At 52.9% G+C, this 17,559-nt stretch overlaps 1 protein-coding gene across 2 annotated transcripts; it reads right to left on the bottom strand.

Moving 5' to 3' along the window:
* Nucleotides 1–683: 683 nt before the first annotated feature.
* On the bottom strand, nucleotides 684–16,282 carry CPA1 (carboxypeptidase A1). 2 transcript variants are annotated; one of them, XM_063815593.1, is made up of 11 exons: nucleotides 16,137–16,282; nucleotides 10,413–10,613; nucleotides 7,617–7,698; nucleotides 6,924–7,157; nucleotides 6,573–6,674; nucleotides 5,301–5,402; nucleotides 4,999–5,109; nucleotides 4,167–4,257; nucleotides 3,448–3,647; nucleotides 2,869–2,953; nucleotides 684–968 (listed from the first exon to the last, which is right to left on the bottom strand). In XM_063815593.1, coding segments are annotated over exons 2-11 (1,197 nt in total). In that variant the 5' UTR covers nucleotides 10,415–10,613; nucleotides 16,137–16,282; the 3' UTR covers nucleotides 684–780. The 2 variants fall into 2 exon arrangements, with proteins under 2 accessions (XP_063671663.1, XP_003318844.3); XM_003318796.7 differs by lacking the exons at nucleotides 10,413–10,613; nucleotides 16,137–16,282 and adding an exon at nucleotides 8,215–8,304.
* Nucleotides 16,283–17,559: the final 1,277 nt, after the last annotated feature.

Raw genomic sequence — 17,559 nt, 5'->3', positions numbered from 1 at the left:
TATATAATTAATTTATACAGTTAATAAAATATCTTGGCCAAATGTGATGGCTCACACCTGTAATCCCAGGACTTTGGGAGGCCAAAGCAGGAGGATTGCTTGAGCCCAGGAGTTCAAGACCAGCCTGGGCAATATGGCAAAACCCCATCTCTACCAAAAAAAATTAAAAATTAAAAATGTCTTGGGATTGGCCTTTGGATTGGTTCTTTATCTGCAGTTAATGATTTTATTTAACCCAATTGTTTTCTTCCAATTTGATTCCGGAATGGAAGATGATATTTTGCTCTTTAGTAATCTGTTTTACTTGGCTGCAACATCTATTTTGGACAGCAGTGGCCACCTGGATTATTATATATCATCTTCCAGGTTGTTGCTTTTATACATGAATGGACACAGCTAGCTAGACCTTTGTACATGCCGAATTCCACGCCACTGTGGGGTGCCGGGCATTTGGTTAGCAGCTGTTGCTGCTGCTTGCTACTAAGGTATGAACAAATCATCCCACTGGTGAGCTGAACTCAGGGTGGTCTAATTAAAACAGACGCCACTTGGATACGACTTCACAGGATGTTGGAATGCAGGGGAATGTAGGGGTCATCTAGTCCAACCACCCACACATTTCCAGTGAGGCCTGCAGGAACTAAATCACTTTTGCCCCAGCTTGAAGAGGCAGACACTCCACATGCAAGCCCCAGGATTCTGTTCCTGGTACACTCAAACTTTATTTGGTTGCCTGGATGGGGCCAGAGAGGAGGACAAGAAGGGTGTCAAAGGGTCAGCTCAGTAGGGGTGATTCAGGGTGTGCTCCATGATGGTCAGAAGCGCCAGCCACGTCTCCTTGGCCGTGGGGATGATCTGGGAGGCTGGCAGCAGGAAGCCATAGCGCCCAGTGTCCCGGAGCTCGAAGGTGAAGGAGTACTTGATGCCCTGGCTGTAGGTCCAGTCAATAGTGCTTCCACTGGCTTGATCTGGGGCAGGAGTAAAATAGGAGAGAAAGGGTCAATCACTTTGGGAATATTTACACGGGTTGGGTTAACGATCCAACCCTGTCCAAAGCTCTGTGCCTTGTGCAATGCTGAGTGGAGTCAGTGTCTACTAAGGTCTGCTGTTGACCAAGCAGCCTCACTTCCAAGAAACTCCCACTAAAAGGTCTAAGCCAAGAGGTCCAAAGAGGAGACCAGCAATAGTTCCCCTATTCACTGGGGGATGCAAGGAAGTCTCTGCAATTGCACAAGCCCCTCTGAAAACAGCCTCTGTCCAACAGCCCTTTCGGTGAAGCCCCTAAATATACCGAGTTCCCTGCTTGGGTAACCAGGATTTGTTCCCCTGGGGCTCTGATCTGTGAGGGGGAAAGTGCAAAGAGCCAGAGTCAAAGCAAAAGCCCCTTGTCTTTCTTTTAGGAGGAAACTTTGCCCGGGAAACTGTAATTAACAGTGGGTAATGAAGCCACTTTTGAATTGGCCCAGGAGAGAGCAGTAGGCTGCATATCAGAATTTAACTTGACAATGTTGAATGAAGCAAAACCTTGACTCAGAGTTGAATCAGTTTCCAAAGAAGGCCTGGAGTCCAAAAGTGAGGTCAACCTTGGATAAGATTGTGACCCGCTTGCCCACCAAGGCCTAGGCACTCAGGCAGGAAGCGTGTGAGGTGTGTACGCAGCCCTGCCCCCTCAGCCCTCTACCCAGCTTTGACCTTCACTTACTTGGAGGCAGCCACACCAGTCTTCTTGTTCCAGCAACATCCCCGGCCAGACCACACTGTAGAGCCTTTGCTCTAGAATGTTCCTCTGCCTGGAAGGCTCTTCCTAGCTGGATAGCCTCCTGGCTGCCACCTCCTCCACCCACTTCCTTCAATAGTTGCCCAAATGTCACTCTGTCAATGAGGCCCACCCTTCAACCCACCTGCCCCACCTCCACCCCCAGTGTTCCCGATTCACCTCACCTGGTCTAGTTTTAGTTTTCCTCCCCAGCATTCGTCACCTCACATACTGTATCATTTACTTATTTATGTTCATTGTTGGTCTCCCTGGCTAGAAAGTTCCCTGATCTTTGCTTATTTCATTCATGGCTATATCCCAAGTACATGAAACAGGGCCTGGTGTATAGTAGGTGTTCAGTAAACATTTGTTGAGTTAATTCCATTTTGATTCAGTAATGCTCCTCTCAGGGGCACTGCATGAATAAGTAAGTGAGGAATAAATCAGGTCTATTGTCTAATTGAGGGGCGCTGGAAGAGAAGTGGTTTTTGTTTTTGTTTTTTTGAGATGGAGTCTCGCTGTGTCGCCCAGGCTGGAGTACAGTGGCGTGCTCTTGGCTCACTGCAACCTCCACCTCCCAGGTTCAAGCGATTCTCGTGCCTCAGCCTCCCAAGTAGCTGGGACTACAGGCGCACACCACCACACCCAGCTAATTTTTTGTATTTTTAATAAAGACGGGGTTTCACCATGTTAGCCAGGATGGTCTCTATCTCCTGACCTCGTGATCCGCCCACCTCAGCCTCCCAAAGTGCTGGGATTACAAGCATGAGCCACGGTGCCCTGCCCCGGAGAAGTGTTTTTTTAAGTTGAATTTCCTGGTGATCTGCAAATCCCAGCAGGACTCTCCACCCCATCCAACCAAGAAACTAGACTTGGCCCCAACACAAGAGGACAGGAGCTGTCAGAGGAATTCACATTTGTCTGAAAGTATCAAAGGAAGCAGAGTTCATGTCAGGAAAAGGGACTGCCCACCCCTCAGAACAGCCCTTGCCAGCAGTTGACAGATCTGGGTGCCCTTGGCTACTTCCTTCCATGAGGGATACTCCCTCGGTCAGGAAGAGCCAGCAGATGTTCCTCGCAGGCCCATCAAGAGAGACCCTACAGCCACTTACAAATTGCCTTGATGATGCTGCCATAATTGAACTTGGTCCCGTAGAGAGAGGTCAGGGCTGTCACAGCAGCCTTGGAAAGCTGATCCTGGACAAAACACCAAGCAAAGCCACCTGTCATGGCCAGGCTCCTGGAACAGCATGTCCAGGGTAGTCTGGGGGCTGGCAGGGGAGCCTAGGAGAAGCACCCTGCAGAAGTGGGCCTCCAGCAGGGAGCACAGAGCCTGCTTAGCCTGGAAGCTCAGCCTGGGAGCCTGTCAGCACAGTTTTCTGGCCCTTCAGGGTGTCCGGCTGGCCTTCCCTGCCCTTCAGGCACATGCACCTCCACATGTGGTGCCTAAGATCGAAGTCTAGCCCTGCCCCTTGCTCTGTCACATTACAGAAGTGACTCCATCACTCCTGTGCCTCAGTTTCCCAGAAAAAATGGTTAGTCCACCCTGCTGGTCTTCCCAAGCCATCAGGGAAGGAAGGGTGTCAGGCACTCTGGAGGTGTCTGTGCCTTAAGCAGGTCTGATGGGGGAAAGCCTGAGCCTGTCCGAAGCCACCTTGGGGACGAGGAGGCAAGCCGAGGTCAGTGCCTACCAGCTCATCCTGGTCAGGGACTGGTTCTGTTTTGTAGCCATAGGGATACATGAGGAGCTGGGAGTAGCTGTGGATGGAGATGAAGGCCTTGATGTTCCCATGGTCCTTCACAAAGTCTACAATGGACTTGACCTCCACTTCGGAATTGGCAAACTTGCCATGGTAAGTCTCCGAGCAGGGGTTACTGCTGGCTCCGGACACTGTGGGGGGACAGAGGGCATGGCGGTGTGGCTCCTCCAGCTTCTGTGGCTTCTGGAATCCAGTTCTTTGCATGGAGTTGGGGGTGAGGTGGTATGGAAGGGCTCACTCCCTCCCCTGGATTCAGGAAAGCCCAAAGGCCTTCTATAACCTGGGGGAGCTGCCCTCCCAGCCTGGTTTGGGCAGAGCTGATGGACACACCCAGGGAGGGAAGACGGGCTCCTCAGTGGAGACCAGTTCTCACAGAGACATGGCCAAGGAGGGAGGACTTGAGGTTAAGCTAGAAGCCCCCTAGGTAGGATTTCAGACCTTAGCCCATTTGCAAGCAACTTGCCTTTTGCAGGCGAGTAACAACCAACTCTCAGAGCACAGCCTCCATCCCCAAGAGCCCTCAGAGGCAGAGCTGCCACCCCCAACCCTCCCCTCGCTGCAGGGGCAGGAGAGAGGCGGGGAGCAAGAGCAGTGGTGAGGAGCCATTCGAGGCCATCCCATCCTTGCTCCCAAGACACTCTGGGCCTTACACCCAAAGCCGGCGTCCCAGTTCCTGTTGGGGTCCACGCCAATACAGAGGGAGCCTGCTGTGTGGGACCGAGTCTTGCGCCACATGCGATTCTGAGGAAGGAAATGGGATCAGCCACCCCGAGGCACGTGTGACGCTTGTCACAGTGCTGGGTGGGGGGTGGTTCAGAGGCTGCAGAGAGCAGAGTGGACTAGGGGGAGGGCTCCCTGGAGGTGGAAGCCCTCAACACAAGTGCCCTGATTGGAAGCTGAGCTGCAGGCACAGCTTGGGATGGGATCCACTCCCAGCTGGTTGTCGGGGAGGAAGATCAGCAGAGGGGGCATCGGGTGAAAGAGAGTGGGGAAGGCCATAGGATGGCATTTGGCCAGAGGGTTCTATATGGCGAAGAAGCTGCGAGGTGTCCTCCACCACCACTGTGGCCCCATGTCATTGGTCAGATGTTTTATTTGCCGTAAAAATAGAAGTAGGACCAGGAAGTAAGGTCTGGGGCAGTGGGCCTCCACTGGGGACAATCTTGACCCTCCCCTGCGATATTTTGCAATATCTGAAGACATTTTGGTTGTCACCACTGGAGAGGGGGGCTCCTACTGGCATTGAATGGGTGTAAGGTTAGGATGCTAGAAACACCGTGGATGCACAGGACAGCCCCCATGACAAAGAATCATTCACCCCAAATGCCAATCACGCCACTGTTGAGACACCCTCGGCTAGGAGCACAGGTCTGATTGCCCCTCCCTTGACTTCTGGGGCTTGAGATTAGGGGTGAACTACTTGTGCGGCTTAGAAGCCAGAGGCCCATCCTGCTTCCCCCAAGGACAGGAGAAGGCCGGTACCGTGCTGTGCGTGAAGGCAAAGCCATCAGGGTTGGTGACGATCTCCAGGAAGATGTCCAAGGTGTCGAGAATGGCGGTGAAAGCTGCATCCTGCCCGTAGTCTTGAGTGATCTGGGGGGTTAGAGGAGCAGAGGGGCAGCGCAGGCTGGGCCAGGCATCTGCCAAGCCACAGCAATGGACACCTTTCCCCATGTCCTCTGTGGTCACTGCTTCTGGATGGGCAAAGGGAGGCCCGGGCTTCTGTGGGCCTTGGATACCAATGCCCCACCAGGTGAGAGCCCTCCTCACCTCACCGGCCTTACCTTCTTTGCAAACCAGACCCCACTGGCCTGGGTGACCCACTCCCGGGAATGGATGCCCGTGTCGATCCAGATGGCTGGACGCTTACTGCCCCCCGTGCTGAACTGGAGAGGAGGCAGGGGAGTGATCAGAGGCAATTTCACAGCTGAGGCCTCATCTTGCTGCCCTGAAGGAGACCCCGACCTGGGCCAGAGACCACCTGCTCTCTGTGTATCTCAGGTAGAGGCTCTGCTTGTGGGGCCATCACTCAGGTGGGTGTGGGGCTGGGGGCTGGACAGGGATCCCACAGAGCTTGGCCTCCTGCCCTCAGCCCAAGCTTGGGGTGAATATGACTTGACCAGGCCCCTGGCCCTTCCCCTGTTCTGCTGCTCGGACAGTTCTCTGGGGGACATCACAAACAAAACACTTTATCTGGGTTGGGTGTGGTGGCTCACGCCTGTAATCCCGGCACTTTGGGAGGCTGAGGCGGGTAGATCACTTGAGCCCAGGAGTTTGAGACCAGCCAAGGCAACATGGCAAAACCCTGTCTCTACTAAAAATATAAAAATTATTGGCCAGGCGCAGTGCAATCCCAGCACTTTGGGAGTCCGAGGCAGGCAGATCACAAGGTCAGGAGATCAAGACCATCCTGGCTAATACGGTGAAACCCTGTCTCTGCTAAAAATACAAAAAATTAGCCGGGCGTGGTGGCAGGCGCCTGTAGTCCCAGCTACTTGGGAGGCTGAGGCAGGGGAATCGCTTGAACCCAGGAGGTGGAGGTTGCAGTGAGCCAAGATGACGCTACTGCGCCACTGTACTCCAGCCTGGGTGACAGAGTAAGACTCTGTCTCAAAAAAAAAAAAAAAAAAAAAAATTATCTGGGCATGGTGGCGCGTGCTTGTAGTCTCAGCTACTCGGGAGGCTGAGGCAGGAGAATCGCTTGAACCCAGGAGATGGAGGTTGCAGTAAGTCGAGATCATGCCACTGCACTCCAGCCTGGGTGACAGAGCGAGACTCTGTCTCAAGAAAATACTTTATCTGGACTACCCAGACTCTACAATACCTTCCACAATGGACACTTGATTGGAAACACTGGATCACCTGTCTTTGTGTATGGGCAGGAGTGCACACGCCAAGACCAGGGTGGAGACTCAGGCCTTTCCAAATGTCTGCATGGGGAGTCCATTTAACAGCGTGTTCCCTGATACCATGATTTCCCCAGGAGAGCCCACGCCCATCACGGATGCCACATATGGGTCCATTCTCCCCTGTGTATGTTCACATGTGGATGTTACCTTCAGCACGTAAATGGGACGCCCTTCATAGGTGTTGCCAATCTGGATCTTGCTGACAAGGTGCGGGTTCTCTGCCACCAGCAGGTCCAGGAAGTCATAGATCTGAGGTGTGAAAGAAGAGACCACTGGCCTTAATAGCTTCTGGGCACCCAGATGCTTCCCTTAGCAGCCCCACCGTCCCAGCCTGCTGCGAGCCCTGCAATGCAATGGAGCTACGACCACACAGGCCACATGGAAACAGAGCAGGCGCTGCACACACCCAGGCTGGCCCTGGCCTTGGCCCTACTGCGTTCTACCAGCCATGATGAAGAGCTGGTGGCTGCAGGGAGCGGCCGCTAGGGGCGCCCTCACCTCCTCTAGGGTGTGGTAGGTGGCGTAGTTAAAGGTGTCGGTGGAGCGCGCCCGGGACTGGAAGGCGAACATCTGCTCCTGCTCCTCCTCCAGCAGTGACTGCACGTCCTCGATCATGGTCTCATAGCTGATGTCGTGGGACTCCAGAAAGATCTTGACCGCCTGGATGCTGGGGAAGGGCACTCGAACATCGATGGGGGAGCCAGGGTGGGCAGGGCCCCGCCAGAAGTCCAGCTGGGGAGGACAAGAGCCGGCACGGTCACAGCGGGCTGGGGGCACCAGCCAGGACAGCAGGCAGGGACAGGGCCTGCCTGGGAGGGGCTGTTGGTGCCAGAAGTTCTCATATAATTGGGGATGGGTCAGGGGTAATAGGGCCAGAGAAAGACGGGGAAACCCTGGGGACTGGAGAGTCCAGTGTGGTCACGGAAATGGCCCAGGAGCAGAGTGAGGGGCCTTTGAGACAGCAAGGCAGAGGGAGGAACCGGAAAGGGGCCCGGCCCCTTGCCCAGGTGCTCAAGGGCAGCAAGACTCTGGAGCTAGGGGCTTGAAGTCGCTTCCTAACAGAGTCAATTCCATGTCTCCTTGTTGGGTGGAGACAGCCCAGGCACAGTCGGCTGCTGGGGCTGGTGGGGACCTGGGGTGGCCCCAGCTGATACCCTGGGGCCTCAGAGAGCCCTTCTCCCCTCTTCTGACCTGCAGGTGCTCCAGGTCCTCCAGCTCCTTCACCTTCTGTACCTGGGCCTCATCGGCTACAGAGATTCGGAGCACCTGATGCCTGGGCAGAGTGGGAGTGGGGAGTGAGCACCCAGGCTGCACCTGCCCTGGCCACGAGCACTCCCCAGGTGCAGGAGGGAGGCAGCAGCCCAGAATCCCCAGACTGGGCCTCGTCCTCTGGGCTGGGCAGGGGACAGCACCGAGGGTCTCAGCAAGGAGAGGCCTGGGCTCCCTCACCTCTTCTCTCCCCATCTTTAGAAACTTCTAGACGCTGTTACTATCTCAATCCCAGTTTGGACTATTTCTCTGTTCCAAGCCAGCCAGGCCTCCTCCTTTCTCCTCTCCTGAAAACTCCTCCTCAGAGCTCAGATTTCTCCAGGGCTCAGGAGACTGTCTTGGGAGACACAACCTCTTCCCAACCCTGGTTGCTCATCTGCCAGCTGTCCCAGGTGGTGCCAGGCCATCCTCTCTGGCTGTGTTGCCATGTGTCTGTCTGTCTGTCTGTCTCCTCTACTGGTTGGGGGCTGAGTCCTCCCCATCACCCTCAGAGGGCACCCCCTCCTCTCCACATCCCTACCCCACAAAGTCCTCCTTGCCAAAGACAGCCCCCAACAGGACACTCAACACCAGCAACCCCCGCATGCTGCCGCCGGGAGGGAAGGTCAGACTGAGGTCGAGACGGCCCCCTGGCTTTTAAACCCTCCCAGGACCGAGGACTCCTGGCTGCTCCCGAGGTCTGTTCTCCCCCAGCACCTGGGTCCTGTCCCACGGGGAGGCTGGGGTGGGAGTTCTGAGCTCTGACACCCTCTCACCCTCCATGATAAAGTGGCAGGGAACTGGGCAGCTGGAGAGATAAGCCAGAGCTCCACCCCCGACCATCTGGGGCCAGCGGGGCCTGAGGGTCAGCGGGGGCTCGAGGCCTCCTGGAGTCCCAGCCAGGACTCTGCCTCCCCACACCCTAAAGCTGCGGTTCTGTTTGCCCACTGGGTAGCGGAGAAGGAGCCAGGACTCCAAGCAGCCACTCCTGCTGGGGCCTCATTCCAGGCGTCTGCTTGTTCCGTGCTCCTGAGTGCCAGCCTTTCATTCCTGTGATCGAGCAAGTGGGGCCTCTGCCCTCTCTTGTCCCCAAGGCAGCTTCAGGCAGGCCCAGGCTCTCCCCCATTAGACCTGTGTGAAGCACAGATACCTGCGGAGTGCCGGACACCTCCTCCTCCCACGGACCCTGATGCCTTGGAGAGACCAGCAGGGTGGACTAACCTTTTGCGTCCGTTTGGCCTGTCACCACACCGGCTTTGTCCAGGCTGCCCCGGCCCTGTGCGGGGCAGTCCCTCTGTGGGACTTCCCAGCCCCCTCCTGCTGGCCTTAGGGTCCTGTGGGAGTCCAGCCCGGGCAGCAGCAGCAGGGTCAGGAGCCCAACCCTTGCCAGCATTTCCCTCCACCCCCACCACTACAGGGCCCCGAGGTCGGAGTTGCCCTTCATGGGAACAGTAACCAGATGTCGTCTGAATAGCAAGTGTGGCGGGGGGAGCCAGGGCCAGACCCCTGTGAGGACTGCACAGTGTCCAGGAGAAACTGGAACCCACACAGGGGAATTCACTGGGTTCTGGATGCTGATCTCACCCTAGAGACAAATCCATCACAAATCCCACAAATCCATCCTCATTCACGGGCCCCCCAGGGCTTTCCCAGCACCATCTAGAGGCTCTGCTCTGTGTCAGGACCCCGACCTTGGGCACCGGTGAAAGCCATAGTGCCCGTTCTAGTTTCTGTTCACTCCCACTGCCTCCTACCCTACCCCCTAGCTGGCCAACCCTCCCACGCCAAGACAGAGTGACCCCCTTATATTTATCCACAACTATCTCCCAAACCTAACTCTAGGCAGGTGAGAAAGCCCTAAACCCGCTTTTAACAGATGTGGAGCCTACGCGGCGGCTCCTGCTCTCCCCTGTACAGCCTTGCTGGCCCCACCCGCCTCTGGCAGGGCTGCAGTGCTCCCTGGAGCTTCCTCTGGCTGCTTCCTGGCTCACCTGTCTGCTCCTTCTCTAAATGCTCACCCCTTTGTCGATGTATTCAATCAATACTTATTCTTCTGGGCCAAGTACTGTGCTCCACATGGACACGACACCCAATACAGATGTTCGCTGACCTCAGGGAGCTCACGGTTTAGGTGGGAAGACAGAAGTAACCAACTAACTTGTTGGTCCTCTAACAGGTCCTCCAAGAAGCTGTCACCAATAAGGGATTAGACGTGCAAAGGACTTTTGGGGACTGTTCTCCTCCCTGCTAGAGACCTAAACAGGGATGTGATGTGGTATGAAAAGTACCATGAGGGCTAAAAGGACACACACTATGGCACAAAGTCCAGGGAAGACTTTACCAAGAAGGTGACATTTGACCTAGGCCTTTTTTTTTTTTAAGACAAGTTCTTGCTCTGTCACCCAGGCTGGAGAGCAGTGGCACCATCATGGCTCACTGTAGGCTCAACCTCCTGGGCTTAAGCAGTCCTCCCACCTCAGCCTCCCGAGTAGCTGAGACTATAGGTATGCACCACCACACTTGGCTAATTTTAAAATTTTTATTGTAGAGATGGAGTCTCACTATGTTGCTCAGGCTGGTCTTGAACTCCTGGGCTCATGCAACCCTCCCACCTTGGCCTCCCAAAGTGTTGGTTGGGATTATAGGCTTGAGCCCAGCTTAACTTAGGTCTTATGATAGGATTTTGCCAGGTGGGGAAGGGTGTTCATCACGCTATTTAGTGCTTGAACACAAACTTACATTGATTTCTTCTTCGTTGCTCCTAAAATGTTATTTTTGTCTCTCCATGGAGACTGTAAACTTCCTTAGCTGGGCGTGGTGGCGCCTGTAGTCCCAGCTACTTGGGAGGCTGGGACGGGAGGATCTCTTGAGCCTGGGAGTCCAAGGCTGCAGTTAGCCGTGATTGCCCCAGGCTGGGCAACAGAGTGAGATCCCATCTCTCTAAAAAGTTAAAAAGGAAATTAAAACATTAAAAAAAAATTAAATTACCCCAGGCCAGGAGCCATGTCTTCCCTACTCCTCATCTCCTGGTGCCCCACAGAGTCCTCGGGCTTCTCTACTCTGCTCCCCACGGGGAAGGAAGGTTTTGTAGGGTCTTTATTTAGTTTGCATTATAAAAACAATATTTCTTTTTCTATTCCTAAATATGAAGCTGTCCTATAATTTTGAATCTCTTTTGCTCACACTACACATGTTGGGGGATGTTGGCTGGTTCTTGGGCCTTCTGTGAATTCCTTCCAGAAAAGACGACACCTCTGAAAAAGAGGGCGGCCTGGGGGAGAGGGTGCAGACTCACCAAGGGAGCCTCTTGTACCTCCAGCCAGCAATTTACGATGCCCAAGAGTCATATAATATATTTTTTTGCAAGGCTGGAAAGGATGAATTCGATGCTACAAGTTCATCAGGGCCAGCACCAGCAGAAAGTGGGCAGCATCATGGCAGAGGAATTTGGGTCTCAGGTGCGGGCTAAGCCTCATGCTTCGGGCCCCTCCCGGCCACCTCAGGAAGCCAAAAATGTACCTCTTGGTAAAGGCCAATTTGCTAGAATGTAACCTAGGTCAGAGGGCCTTCCCACTCCATGTGATGGTTTCACATTGGTCCAAGCAAGGCAAGGGCAAACATGGAGGCCACTGGGCCGAGGGCTGGGTAAATAGAGCACCAGGACCTATCACCATGAGAAAGAAGGCACCAGGCTGGGATCTAGATTCAAGAATGAGTCACGGGCAAGTGCCAGAACGCAAACAGTGGGAGGCCTGCAGCAGCCAGGCTGACTGTGGCCCACAGCATCCCTCCCTGTTTCTTCCCTGCTAAATAAACCAGATTGTATGTCGGCATCCGCCCCCAGAAACACTGCCATTGCCAGCTCAGGGACAAATTCTGACTGGTCTAAGACAATTGAAGAAATCTCATTGGCTTTTGCAAGTCACTGGTTTAAAGGTGGGCACATGACCCAGCTTTACCAATCAGACATGAGAGGAGGCCCGTGAGGAAGCTTTTAGAAAAGGTTGCCCCACTCCCCAAAAGAGGGCACCTTTTTCTGGATACTGTCAGGTCTGTTGCCTCACCTTCAGACTATATATGTATATTTATACATATATGTATATATATATGTTTATGTATATGTTTAGGTCTATATATATATATAGGTCATATATATATGAAAGAATATACATTTCTTTTTTGTTAGTTGGAGTTTCTGTTGTTGAAAAAAGCATTCTAATTGATGCACCTATTAAGCTTTTAAAGTGTTTGTATTTGCAGAAAAGGGGACCAATTCTAGCCTATCAGAGCCTTTATGTAAAATGCAGAGAGGCACCTGTTTTGGTCCATGTTCACACTGCTGATAAAGATATACCTGAGACTGGGCAATTTACAAATGAAAGAGGTTTAATTAGACTTACAGTTCCACATGGCTGTGGAAGCCTCACAATCATGGCAGAAGGCAAGGAGGAGCAAGTCACATCTTACATGGATGGCAGCAGGCAAAGAGAGAGAGCTTGTGCAGGGAAACTCCCCTTTTTAAAAACCATCAGATCTCATGAGACTTATTCACTATCACAAGAACAGCACAGGAAAGACCTGCCTCCATGATTCAATTACCTCCCACTGGGTCTATCCCATAACATGTGGGAATTCAAGATGAGATTTGGGTGGGGACACAGCCAGCCCATATCAGCACCCCTCCTTGTCTGGGCAGGTATAGTCCCTTTCTCTCTCAGCAGGATGACTTTGAGCAGTGCACAAACTGGACAACTATCCATGACAGGCCTGCTTCCAGAATATCCCCAAACATGGTAGACAGAGGCTCTAAGGCAATGCTCAGAAACCCCCAAAATGAAACTTAGAAAATGGATTGTCAAAGAAGCAAAAGGAGAACTGGTCCCCAGTATCCACGTTAGGGATCAATAGGGGACAGTGGAGGAAGATCCCTGTAGAGAACATGATGGGTGCTGTCAGAAGGGCCAGATGCAATAGCTAGATGAGACTTCAGCTGCCTCCCTTTGGCAGGTGTGTTCAGGGTTGGACATGACATGGTTGTGCACATGGAAGGGAAGTCTGAGAAACTGCAGCAGCCAAGTCAGGGACTGCAGTGTATACCTCTCATTACCCTGCCTGGTAGCCTCTTCCATCTGATAACAGGACCTCCATTTTCCCCTAGAGACCACTCCTTGCCCACTCTGAGGCCACATGATTCAGGTGGACTTAGACATCCCAGCCCAACCCCAGTTCTCTGGATGGGCCAATGAATTAATTTCTTCTTTTCCTCAATTCAAGTTGGTTTTCTGTTACATGTGACTGGGGACAGTGCACAGGTGATAAAAAGACATTCTCTAATTTCAGAAGAGAGCAAAATAAAACAGGAATACTTTCTAAGTGGTTTGCCGCAAACTCGTTATAGGACTTTGGGCAGGTCACTTCACATCCCTGGGCCTTGGTTTCCTCATCTATTAAATGGGGGAGTTGGTCAGAATAATCTCTGTGGTCCCTTCCAGTGGTGACACTTTACGATGCTAGGATATTTGGGTTTTCTTTTTTTCTTTTTTTTTCTTTTTTTGAGATGGGGTCTTACTCTGTTGCCCAGGCTGCAGTGCAGTGGGGTGATCATAGCTCATTGCTGCCTGGAATTCTTAAGTTCAAGGGATCCTCCTGCCTCAGACTCCCAGGTAGCTGAGACTACAGGTGCATGCCACCACACCCTGCTAATTTTTAAAGTTTTTTTGTTTTGTTTTGTTTTGTTTTTAGAGATGAGGTCTCACCATGTTACCCAGGCTGGTCTCAAACTCCTGGGCCCAAGCAATCCTCCCACCTCAGCCTCCCAAGATGCTGGGATTACAGTCATGATCCACTGCACCTGACACACTTAAATTTTTTACCCCAAAACAAATCAAGCCATGGTGACAGGTCTGGGAAGGGTGGAGAGAAGATGCCATGTTTGCAGGGAGGTAAGGATTGAGTCAGGGAGGGCCTGGGGCTTGCAATGGGTATGCATGTCCAGTGCAGTTTGGGTTGAGAGGGGCTGCATCCTGCTGAGGCTGTGTTAGTGGGAGGTCACCAGGGCTTGGGGGCATTGTGGGAGGCTGAGAGGATGAGGTCCAGTCAGTGGCCTCCTTAAGTTTTGCTTTTATAACTGAGTGTCCAGCAGAGCCTATTGGTGTGTTTGCTTTGAAGCTACAGGGCTGTCAAAACTTTAAAGTGGCTAGTGGTATTTTTTCTCTAGAAGTAGAGGCCGAATTTTTCTCTGCTAGAAGGGTCCCCTGAAGAGAGAAGCCCCCCAGTGTCCAGGGTCTTTAGGGAATGTTGAGAACAGAGCCCCAGTCTCAGAATGGAGATCTGCCACTAGGAGGAACTGGGCAGGGGTGCACCTCGGGTACTGGGAAAGATGGCGGGAGCCTGAGAGGCTTCAGGAGCACCTGGAGGGCGTCCGCACTGTGGGAGGGGGTATGGGCCACCCCAGCAGCGTGGGAGCCAGCTGAGGGTCAAGGAGAGTGAAGGCCTATTGGGGTGACCCATGGTGGGACATGAACCACCAGCTCCAACACCAGAGACATCCAGCGTCCAGCTTCCATGTTTTATTTTCTATATTGTATGTTCCTTCCATATCCCAAGTAAAGTTGTGGGAGCTGTTACCCCATGGTCTAGCCATGATTTGGGGAATTGAGAGAGGTGGGCTGACAGGGCAGGAAGGTGGAGGGAGAGCCGCAGAGCTTGGCAGAGCTGGTTAGAAGAGAGCAAGAGGTGAACTGCAGGCCCCAGAGCAAGAGCCTGGTAAGGGACGACCAGAGGGAATGGATTCCCACTCTAAGGACATCCTAGAAGCTCAGGGAAGAAGAACCTCAGTCAACCAAGCAGGCTGGAGTTCTCCTTCAGGGGCCCCCTCCACAGAAGGACATTTTTTGCCCCCCGAGTTTGAGATGTGGGGCAGGCCTGTCCCACGCCGGCAGGCCATGCTGGAGGACAGGGCAGGAGAAGTCTGCTACAGAAGGGGTATCAGCAGAACCCAGGGCTGCAACCCAGGAAGTGGACCTGCTGCCTGGGAACATTCCACAGAGCACAGCCGGCCCGTGTCCCAACATGCCTGGGACGGGGTCTGGGAGCCGCAGCAGCCAGGCCTGGCTCTGGAACGTCAACAAAGTGACAGCAATAAATAATGGGCGGCGGGACGGGGGGGGCGTCCGGAAGGACAAATCCAGGCAGCCTGTTTGGCCTTCAAGGTTCTCCTACCCCACGTATTTGGGATAGTCCTTGGAAATGATAACACGTTTCCCAAATCCGGTCTGGCTTGCCCGTCCTAGCCTCTGGCCCTGAGGCCCCGCAGGCCTTCCCCTGCCTGCTGTTGACTCTGTGCTGGTGTGGTTCCCACCACCAGTCTGGGAAGCTCCGACAGGCCCCATGTTCGCTGCATTCTCTCCCAGCCTGTGCTGACCGGCTGCCTGGGCCTTCTTGTTTTCCTAAAGGGGCATTTTTACATTAAATTAAATGTTCTCAGTAAAGTCGTTTTCTGTCTGGGCCTGTTTCTCGCTGGAGTGGTCAGAGGGGCCATGGAGGAGGATCGGGGTGTGAAGGGCCCCTCACTGCACTCCCTGGATCCCTGCCAGGGCCCAGCCCCCACGGCCTCCCGGCCAGCCTGGCCTCACACAGGCCCCTCACATTCCAAACTGCCTGCCTGGTTTGTTTTTTTAAGAAAGCAATAACCGCAGCACATTCGCTGTGGTTCTTTATAGCTTTCCATATGTAGAATTGCTCTTTCTCTCTTCAGTTTTTCCAATGCTTTTTTTCTTTTAAATAAATGCTCATAAATTTTGCTGGTGTAAAGGATGAAAAAACATACCTAAAAAGAGCAGTTTGTTGGAAAAAGAAAAAAAAAAAAAACCACCAGCAAGCAGTATGTTGAAAAACGGAGCTGCTGTTTAGCATTATATACTTCAGAAAATGGGGGGAAAAACGTTCAGGGTTTCTAAAAAGGAGGTTCTTCTGCAGCAGCTCTACAACTTGCATGTCTAAGTCTTGAGCTTTTATTTGATAAACTTAAACCCCCGCCATCATCTCTCTGGGCTTGCTGAGGAGACCCAGAGGGGTGGACCCTCAATCTATGATGGAAGGAAGCCGTGGTGGGGCTGGGACTAGACCACCCCCCTGGCCTTAGTCTTCTCCCAGCTGTTAAATTCACGTGGGGCCTCGTGCAAATCTTGTGATCCAGAGGCCCCTGTCTTCATAACTGCAAAAATGAGCAGGTTGGGCTAAAACATCTGGATAATTATATGGCTTTAGGATTAGGTCCTTGATAAACTAGAGCAAGAAATGGGTTCTGAGGCCTCTTCAGATCCTCCCTGCCCCTCAGAGAAGCTGCTGCAGACTCTGCTGGCTCCTTCCAAATATCCGTTCTTCCCTTCCTCCTTGCCCACAGAACTCCAATTTTCATTGGGGCAGCAATACGCCCAGCTATAGAGCTATTTCCCAGCTTACCTTGCAGCTAGGCATGGCCGCATGACACAGTTTCAACAAATATAGTGTAAGGCGAAGTCTCTGGACCCGCCACCTCGGCTGGCTCACTTGTTTGCCCCTTGCTCTTCCTGCCTGGAATTTCATCACAAGGGAGGTAGAGCAGCCATCTTGAAAGTAGAGGTCAAAATAGAGCAGAATGGTGAAGCAGAAGAGATCAGCAGGGTCTGGGTCCCCAGTATACCCAGGAGTCACTGTCCAGCCCTGGACTGCCCACCTCAGATGACTACTTGCTATATAACAGAAATAAAACCCCTATCTGGTTAAGCCACAGTAAGGTGGACTTCTGCCACATAGAGTGAAACCTAGTCCTAATTTTACTAGGCTGAGAAGAAACAGTCCTTTAACAAATATAGAGAATCTTCTGTGTGCCCAGTGCTGACAGGTGCAGAGAGAGTGAGCAACGCACACACGGCCCCTGCCCTCATGTAGCTTGCACATGATGGGGGCGACAGACAGCAGTGGACTAAGAAGTCGATTAGTTATTGATTATCATTGCATTGCTCTGAAGGAAATAAATGAAGTTCTGGAAAAGAGAATAATAGGAGAAGATGTACTTCCAGTGGGTGGTCCTAGGACTTGTGAGGAAGGATATTGAAGGGGGAGAGAGGGAGAAAAGAATGTTCCAGGAAAGCAGCACACACAAAGCCGCTGGGCAGGAACATTGGTGTTGAGGGAACTGAGAGGAGCCAGTGAGGTTGGAGCTGATGAGCAGGGAGGCAAGAGGTACTGGCACAAGGCAGGAGAGGTAGACAGGGCCACTGGGCAGCACCTTGGGCCTTTTAAGAAGACCTCCATCTGGGGCTGGGTGCAGTGGCTCATGCCTATAATCCCAGCACTTTGGGAGGCCAAGGAAGTCAGATCACATGAGGTCAGGAGTTCGAAACCAGCCTGACCAACATGGAGAAACCCTGTCTCTACTAAAAATACAAAATTAGCCAGGTGTGGTGGCACATGCCTGTAATCCCAGCTACTCGGGAGGCTGAGGCAGGAGAATCGCTTGAACCCAGGAGGCAGAGGTTGTGGTGAGCCAAGATCGCACCATGGGCAACAAGAACAAAACTCCGTCTCAAAAAAAAAAAAGAAGACCTCCATCTGGACAGCAGTTTCAGCCTCAACTTTTGTGAGCTTAATGGCTATACAGAGATCTGGCCAAGCTGGCTGTGAGAACAAGTTCCTCATCCCTGATCCTGCAGAGCCTTGGCCGTGAGTTGGGTTCAGGTTCTGAAGGCAGATGATGAGCTACCAGCCTGCAGGTCAGCCCAAACCCTGCCACTCAGGACCTGTGTGCCTTTCAGCAACCAGCCTGTCTGAGCCTGAGTCACCTCCTTGGCTGAAAATAAGGACAGTAATAGTCCTGCCTCTGAGAGCTGTGAGGAGGCGACAT

Source organism: Pan troglodytes, chromosome 6 (assembly GCF_028858775.2).
Source record: "Pan troglodytes isolate AG18354 chromosome 6, NHGRI_mPanTro3-v2.0_pri, whole genome shotgun sequence".
In the NCBI taxonomy this organism is placed as follows: domain Eukaryota; kingdom Metazoa; phylum Chordata; class Mammalia; order Primates; family Hominidae; genus Pan; species Pan troglodytes.
The sequence above is the reverse complement of the archived record's forward strand: the minus strand, read 5'-3'. Positions and strand labels throughout refer to the sequence as shown.

What these genes read in the sequence shown, in the direction of transcription:
- CPA1 (XM_003318796.7), bottom strand. Translation starts at nt 8,279, where the DNA reads ATGCGGGGGTTGCTGGTGTTGAGTGTCCTGTTGGGGGCTGTCTTTGGC. An exon ending in CCTACCACACCCTAGAGGAG is followed by an intron (nt 6,675 to 6,923) that starts GTGAGGGCGCCC and finishes TTCACACCTCAG; the next exon opens with ATCTATGACTTCCTGGACCT. An exon ending in GGGTCTGGTTTGCAAAGAAG is followed by an intron (nt 5,110 to 5,300) that starts GTAAGGCCGGTG and finishes CTAACCCCCCAG; the next exon opens with ATCACTCAAGACTACGGGCA.